Raw genomic sequence first — 8,555 nt, forward strand, 5'->3', positions numbered from 1 at the left:
GCTGGACTGAGACCTTTTTAATCCTCCATAACCAGCAGGAACCTATGAAAACTTGACCTGTCGTGGGCGGTCAACCCACACCTGGTGTTTGTATATGATGTGACCTGGTTGAAGTATCCACACATCTGGATGTGATTTACATTCAGCACAGTGTCGATGCTGTAATGTGAACATTCAAATAAAAACTTAATTTGCCTGTCGCTCTATGTAAATATCAGGAAAATCTCAATCCTAATAATAATAATAATAACAACCACCCTTTAGAGACGGGGTCACTGACAGGAATGAGAAACAAACATTTTTCATTAGACAACCTTTTTTTTTATTGGTGATGAGATGGATTTTTCTAAAGGTATTAAATCGATATCTGTGCGTCAAAAATGTTTAGGTTTTGCAATTGTTGCTAAAATCAACTGTTTACACACATTAACAAAGCTCCTCAACTTATTCACAATGTCACAAAACATACAGTGTCACATGTCTTGCTTAAAATCTGTGGATGTCATAGATGAGCAGTGAGATCAACAGACTGCACAAAACACTGTTATGTCTATGAAGAGAAATATGGACATTCTGACTGACAGGAAAGCACTATGAAACATCCATGTAAGGACTAGGCAGCACTGTGAGTGATAATACTTGCTGGCATTCATGTAGTGTTAATTAATCTGAGAAAAAAACCCAAATGTTTTGACCCAAGAACTTAGTCGATCTTTACAAGTATGGATAAATGTCTGTGCACACTGGGGTTTCAGTGAATTCTGGTGTCTTGTTTCTTCACTTAAGTTGCCTACGATGTGCCTTGGTAAATAGTGTTTTGTATGTTCATGGTGAGTGCTGGGTGGATGAACTCTGAATGGACTTACACTACTGGACAGATAACATGCTTTACATACAGATCTTGCCTGACAGCATGGAACAGTAGCGATACGTTGAGAGATTTTATCATTTTGTCCAAATGTATAAAACATGAAAGCAGGATAACGAGCTCAGCCAATAGCTAGATAGAAAGTCCTGCGTTAAACAGTACTTTCAAAGAAACACAGACACACGATTCATGCAACCCAAGTGCTCAGTTGGATCAATAGTGCCATTGTAAACGGTGAGATCACAACCTTTAGGGGTCGAACAGGAGGACGAGGAAAATGTTTTGCTCACTTGGCTCACTGTGGCATTTAAAATGCAGCCATGCCAAGGCTAATCACATAGACAAGATGCAGAAAAAAATTAATAATGAAGTGAATCAGCTTTAGTAAAACTTTGATCTAAACCATGCAGACAGGACGAGAAAATATCACTGAGCATGAACAGGTTTCCATTCTCATTTGAATTCATTTGTACAGATAAAGCAACTTTCACTGAAACAGAAATAATCAGCTGTTATAACAAATACTTTGATTTAAGGTGTACGTGGTAATTAACAGTATGATTAAAGATTAAAAGCTTTTCCTTGCCATGTCATCATAGTCAACACCTAACAGGAGCAACAAGAATGGCTTGATTCTGTGTTATGTGCCTTTAATTTCCCTATGACACAAAGCCAGCCGCTGCAACAAGTGGTGCAAATCATGTGACTGAGTCATTTAAGCCTGTGATTAAATTTTAATATATAACAAATTATTCAATGAGTAGTTTCTTTCAAATACAATCATAAAAGTCTAATTTCAACTGTTTCTCGTTAAATTATCAGATGGTTATTTTGTCTGAGAGTAATTCATGGCCCAGTTAGAACAGAAATGTATGGTCTGGTTCTTTGGTATTAGTTTAATGAACAGCAGGGTTTTCAATTACCACAAACTTAAAGAATGAGCTCACCCAAAAATTAAAATTCAGTCATTGTCTACTCACCCTCGCGCTGATGGAAAGTTTCACAGTCTGCAAAACATTTCTGGAGCTTCACAGCAAGACAGTGTTGCAGTATTCTCCTTAACAAGTGAAGTAGATGGGGACTTGTTTAGTGGACTATGAAAATGTTTTGTGGACTACAAAACGACTGACTTTTCATTTTTGAGTGAGCTTATCCTTTAAGTTGTAGACAGACGACAAGATTGAAAACAAATAAATCTGGGGGTGTGGAATAGAAAGAAGTGAACTTACCACACTCCTGTCGCCAGACATAAACTGCTTCTAGTATACACAATAAATCTCTGACCTAACCATCGGCCGTTGCATTGTGGGTAATGCAGGTGGTACATTATAACAACTAAGAACCACAAGAAGTGTGAAATAAGAAAGACAATATCTCTGGTTCTGCTGCAATGATTTTTTTTAACCTTTTTTTTTAAATAAAAAAAAAAACTTTCCGAACTCTTAACTTTTTATATAACCATAGTTTTAAAACATGCATCGCCTGCTTCATGGCTCTCGTGTGTTTACCCTTAGCCAATAATACATTTTGACTTTGTTCATATCTTCTGCCAAAGAGCCAAACCAGACATTCTGACTTCTGTACAGCCAAACTCAACTCAAATAACCATCTGACAGTCCCATTAAAAATCTTTGAAGTGGCATCCTTGTATCTTCCATTGTTCATGTTTGCACCGATACAACAGGGTTAATATCTTCAGCAACTTGCCTGTACGAATGGATTTCTACTTGCAGTGCTTATAAACTGTGCTGGGCTAGGCACCAGCCCTCTGCGCCCCTGTGCAGGCTAAGTAGTTTCTCCAGACTACTGAGCTCTAGTACGTATTTAATTTTGGGACTTACCTAACCTTTTCGTGGTGAAGCAGACCTCACCCAAACTAAAGCAGTGGGCTCATAAGTCATGTAAAGTGAGCTAGCCTTGCAGGACTTGGTAAGTAGTGGGTAATCGGAGTAGGGGAGTTGAAAGAAATGTGTCAGTGCTTCTTTTTTTTCTGGTCCTGTAGGGTGTGCTGTAGCTCTCTGAGGTTCTCTGACAGGAGCTCCACCTCGTCGAGACGGCCGCTGAGTTTGGCATCAAAAATGTAGGCCCTAATGTTGTCAATCTGCTGCAGCAGCAGTTCCTCCTCTATCATGTCCACATCGGGCAAAACCTCATCATCATCGTCCCCGTCAAAGGGGTTGGTCGAGACTTCTGGAGAATTCCCAGAGGCCTCAAGAAAAGGATTACCTGTGTCAGTGTCGTCCTCCTCCTCAAAGGGGTTTCCAACTACAGTCTCAGCCGGTTTGTCCTCCTCGATGTCTTCATCTTCATCGAAGGGGTTGTATTCTTTCTTCCCATTGGTTACCTCTTTGTGCTCCCTTTTGATGTCCTCAAAGAAAGGGTTGGATGGATCCTCCTCAACGGGAGTAGACTCTTCATCGAAAGGGTTAAGGGAGGTGCTGTTCTGTCCTTCACCACCAGGGGGGGTTACATGCCCACCTAAGCTCCTCAGCCTGGGAGGTGACTCCTCCTGACTTGTGAGAGCAGGGAATGCTCTTACAGAGGATGGACTCCTGTCAGCTTTAGGAGTCAGCTCCTCCTCTGCTTCAGCTTCCTCCTCTTCTTGGAAGCCCTCAGCCGGACTGATATCCAGTAACTTCCCCCAGGTGATGGAAGGCTGGGTGGACCCCACAGTGGGGCCCCAAAGCTCCCTCTCATCCCTTTCCCGGGCCTCCAGACGATGGAGCTCGCCCTGCTGCAAACTCTCTTCCTCAGCCAACTTCTGGGAGAGCGCAATGGCCAGGCTGGTCTGCTGCTGGTCGTATTCATCCTGCAGCTGTCGCAAGTTCTCCTCCAGCATAGCTACCTCATCTGTCCGCTGGGCCTCTCGTGCTTGACGAAGGAATGACTGGATGTTCTCAATCTGCTGCAGGAGGGGATCCTCCAGCTCGCTGCGTGCATTGGCAGAGTCTGCAGAGGGCAGCCAACCACCAGCTTTGGTCATGCGTTGAGCTCTAGGGGCCTGTGGCAGCTCTCCGTTAGTGTTGGGAGGTGGACGGTTCTTCTCAGACTCCTGCCTCTTCTTCAGGGCCTCCTGGGATGCCTGTTGAGCAGGGAAATTAAGAATAAACATTTAGTAACTCGTAACATGTATGAAAAGTCAACATAGAAGTACTTGTATACAATCCATGTTGAGTCTCTGTAAAAATATTAATTAAAGAGTATGGTCTAGACCTGCTCCAACTGAAAAGTGTCATGAGATAACTTTTGCTGTGAATCGGCATTTTACAAATAAAAATTGATTGACTGAATCTTACCAGTCTCTCTTGCTGAAGTCTCTTCTCTTGTTCCTCCTTCCTCTTTTCTTTGAGCTCTTCATACTTCTCCTTTGTGGGTAAAGACATAAGACCCAACAGCTTCTCCTAAAACAGGAAAGATACAAAGAAAGGGTAAATTCAGGTGAAGAAATCATCAAAGCAGGAGACATTTGTAGCAGAAATGCTGTGTAAGTGTAACAGGGAAGATAGTGTGTAGTCTAGTTCTGACAGGATGTATTTCTCAAGGAGAGGTGGAAACATTGTGTTACCCCCCTTCATGTTGAAGGTGCAATATGTAACAACTGTTGAATTCATAGTCAAAACAGACAAGGGGCAGTATATTACCATAGTCACCGCTAACTGCCATTAGCTAGTTAGCCATGCAACTAGCAGCCTGGTTAGCAGGCTAAACAAGCTTTCCAACACAATGTCACAACATGAAAACTGCTATTCTTCTGGGAAAGTTGTCTGTTGCCACTTTAAGTTTTGGATGTTTGTTTGTTTTTTAACCAAAATTCTTACATATTGCACCTTTAATATTTATTCTGTCTGAATGTGGTTTATGTCTTTGTCATTGGTCTCACCTGGACGAATAGCGTGGCTGTATAGCGGATCATTTTCTGCAGCTGAATGGACTTTGGATGCGGTGGTGGATCAGCTTTTGCATTTAGTGTTAAAATTTTCTTACTGTGAATAAAACACAAAACCGTATTTGATCATCTTAAAAAAGACAAATCATGACAGAAGACTTATGTTCAATTTGGAAACAGTGATTTAGGACTGATATCTACCTCAGGGCATCTATTAGTTCGTAGTATTTCTGTACTTCCAGTCTCAGTCCACCAGCAGTGTCAAGATTGTATGTGGTTTCTCCGGCACTGTGAAAGCATAGAACCACTAAGCAACAGCCTCTCAATTCAAAGATCCGAAGATTATTTCTCATATCAGAAATGCTTTTTCATGGGGCTTACTTAAGAGACTCGGCCATTCTGATGTATTCTGGAGCCTTTTCATCTACCTTCTCCATGCACATCCTCAGCCTCTGACAGGAAGACAAGTTTAGAGTAAAGTGAACAACAGGAAACCCCAAAAGAAAAACTTTGTATGACAGGAAGGATACTACAGTGTAAACTCAAGACAGCATGAAAAGAAAACCCCGAATCCACTGCACTACTGGGAACAGAAGAGGAGACAGAATGAGAAATCTGTACTTTTCATTTTTACCTCGTAAAGTTTCACTATATCTGGCACATGATCCTTCTCCTCCAACTTCTGCTGCCTCTTCAGCAGTGTGTCCATACAGTGGTGACAACAGCGAATCTTCTCATCATCCTTTTCCTCCAGCATGGAGGTAACACTGCTCAGGCTGCTGATGCTGCCCCTCCTGGAGCCCATCCCGCTGCCGCCACCTCCTGCTGGGGGGGACTGGGTCTGACCTGGGCTTCCAGGTACGCACAGGGCCTCCCGGGTCCCACTGATCAGCTTTTCTGTGGACAGAAACCAGTCAAACATTTCATAAAACTTTAACTTGATATCTAATGATTTCCTTGTTTGCAGGAGTTTTGTTTATACGTACGGGCCAAAGGCAAGGGGACGAATTCCATACACTTCCTACACATGATGGACCCACAGAGACGACAGTGGTGACGCCTGTTCCGGATGTTGAACTTGTTTCCACAGTCGGGACAGAACGGGACATCCGAGTCATTCACCCATGACACCACTGACTTTTCAATGGCTATAAAAGAGGACAAACTCTCATTAATTAACAATGTTAAATGAACCATATCACCATACACTGAGAGGAGTCAGAATTGTAATGAAAACACATGTGGACAAACCTCTGATCTTGGCAGCATCTGAGTTGGTCCTGTCAAATGACGTCAACTGAAACGACAACGAAACATTATCTTTAACTTTGTTACTGTGTGTCTTGTCTCTTTTTTTGGTAAATAACTAACTCAAAATACGAGTGTAGGTAGAGAGCGTCTGTAACCATAACTTGAAAGTGTTCAAAAAGAACAATTACTATAAACTACTCAATAATTAGTGAAAATGCAACCAGATGAATTCATAAAGAAAAGATGCACAAGGCGGAACATGGATGGATTATTCAGACGATATCATCATCTATGTATTATTAACAAAATATCAATATTTAATTTTTTAATATCACATTTATCCTGTATATCACAATATTGCAACACCCCTAGTTCCATAATTAAAATAAACAGATGATTTTACTTCAATTATCTTTGCTCAAGCACCCTCTCTTCTGCAAAATACACAATTGCTTAATAAATGTTTTATAAAGTATTTAATTGTGCTTTTAGGAGAGAATTGCGATGCAGCAAAGAATTGACTTTTCCCCACCCCTACCCTCAGTGCAATTTTAATAACAGCAGGAAAAAATGATGGTGTGAATGAGTTATGAAATCCTATTGTTAACAGACCTTTTCCAGTCTGATGATGAGCTTGTTGACCTCAATGACATAGTGATCTATCCTGGCTGCCCGGTGCTTTTTAAAGAAGTCCAGGTGACTTTTGGTCGCTCCTGTAAAAACAGTAAGAGTTCAACATAGGGTTGCCGCTTTAACAATTCTTATCACTAAATATCAAATATATACAATAGGTATGAGAAGCAGTTTTTCAGTCTCACCCAGTTCCTGAGGCTCCCACATGTAGGGGTCCACTCCACCATAATAGAAGGACTCGTAACTGCCTGTATCCGGTCTGTCCTCTCCATCCCTTTTCAACAGCTTGTCTTTGGCTTTCTTTGCCTTCTGAACCAAACCTGTGCACAAAGAAAATTAGGACAGCTGCCTCCATGTGTCAAAATGCAGAGGGGATATTACATACACTGAAGCTGATGTACAGTATGATTCATTTGTGTATGCTTAGTTCCTGTTTCATCTGCTGTCCCTCCCTGAGAAGCTGCAGCAGAAAAAGTTGCCAATTCATCCTGGCAACAATTCACCGTCATCCAACACTGCAGTGCCCTCAAATTTAAATTCTTCTCCTGAAACTGCATTTTAAGAAGGCCACACTGTCCTCATGCTGACAAAACAGTACACATAAGACTCAAAGGCATCATGGTTGTGAATAAATGGGGCTTACTTTTGAGCTGTCCCCGAACGTGTCGGTCATCCCCAGAGTGCTCCTCTTCATAGTGGTCTTGGAGCTGGTAGAATGACTGCAGGTCCTTCAGGCACAGCGGGCAGAGAAAGCCCTCCTTCACTTCACCTGTGCCCTCAAAGGGGGGTGGATAACTGGAGGCCATGACAGCAGTCGGCCGTGTGGTTGGAGAAGAGATGCGATGTGCAGGAGTCTTGCTTCGGTCCACATGTCACGGGGTGGGAAACCCACCCCATATTAGCTCCATCACACCAGAGACACTTAAGAGCAGGAGAAAGCAGATACAACAAAGTCAAAACATAAAAATTCCAGATTAAAGTGTGTACTAACTTTTTCATACATGTTGTCATGAGCATGTTTTTGTGTATTCATACACAGGTAAAAATACAACATTGTCTGCCATGACACTGTGGCTTTTAAAGGATTTCTATCCGTCACACACAGATATGAAATACATATATTTAACTTCTAACTTGGTATGGGCGTATTATAATACAGTTGGGGTTATTACACGTGTACAGATTCAGCTAATTATGGTGTAATATTGCTCTCATAAGCCCAGTAACAAAGGTTCAGATGTTCACCCACTCCATTTCACTGCTAATCAGTTGCAGGTCGTTTTCATGTAATTCCAGCTAACAAGCTAACCAACAGTTTTATGACTCATACAAATCTTGCACGCCGATTATTTCACAATGATTTCAGTGACTCAACGCTGCATGTCTCTTTTTTTTTTATCTCATGCACTCACAGTTAACATGACTTACGGTTTAAGGCTACCTGATACATTAGCTAAGAGTTTATACACCTAACTAATCCACCAAGTCAGCTTGTATATGCCACACACGCAGTCAGTGCAAAACAAACCTAACTAAACGAAAAGTATTTATTTTTTTGCCTGTAAGTGAGCACTATTTCATTTGTTGTGTGATGTAAATATATTAGTTCACAATCCAACGGCTAAAGTTACATTGTTTAACATTTTGGCTGACGTCGGCCGCCGTTGCACTGAGCACAGAGAATGTAACGTTAGCTTGAAAATGCTAACAGCAGCTCTCGCTCTCTTTCCCCAGCTCGTTGTTCAAAACGCGGGAACAAATAACTTCCAACTTCACAAACACAAACACTCGCGGACTTATCAACGCGATGCACGGTGTCTACTTACAATTTAACACAACAATAACTGTTCGGTTGACACTTGGTCCTCCCTTTGACAGCTCGACAACACCAGCTGCAGCAGCAGCAGCAGCAGCAGC

At 41.8% G+C, this 8,555-nt stretch overlaps 1 protein-coding gene across 1 annotated transcript; it reads right to left on the bottom strand.

The window, feature by feature from the left end:
- Nucleotides 1-304: 304 nt before the first annotated feature.
- rbsn (rabenosyn, RAB effector) lies at nucleotides 305-8,555 on the bottom strand. The gene is made up of 12 exons (XM_073470036.1): nucleotides 8,465-8,555; nucleotides 7,282-7,559; nucleotides 6,824-6,958; nucleotides 6,618-6,718; nucleotides 6,006-6,051; nucleotides 5,741-5,902; nucleotides 5,389-5,651; nucleotides 5,136-5,206; nucleotides 4,956-5,042; nucleotides 4,749-4,851; nucleotides 4,165-4,269; nucleotides 305-3,950 (listed from the first exon to the last, which is right to left on the bottom strand). The coding sequence occupies exons 2-12, from the start codon at nucleotides 7,442-7,444 to the stop codon at nucleotides 2,841-2,843; spliced, it is 2,346 nt and encodes a 781-aa protein (XP_073326137.1). The 5' UTR covers nucleotides 7,445-7,559; nucleotides 8,465-8,555; the 3' UTR covers nucleotides 305-2,840.

This window comes from Pagrus major, chromosome 7 (genome assembly GCF_040436345.1).
Source record: "Pagrus major chromosome 7, Pma_NU_1.0".
NCBI classification, from domain to species: Eukaryota; Metazoa; Chordata; class Actinopteri; order Spariformes; family Sparidae; genus Pagrus; species Pagrus major.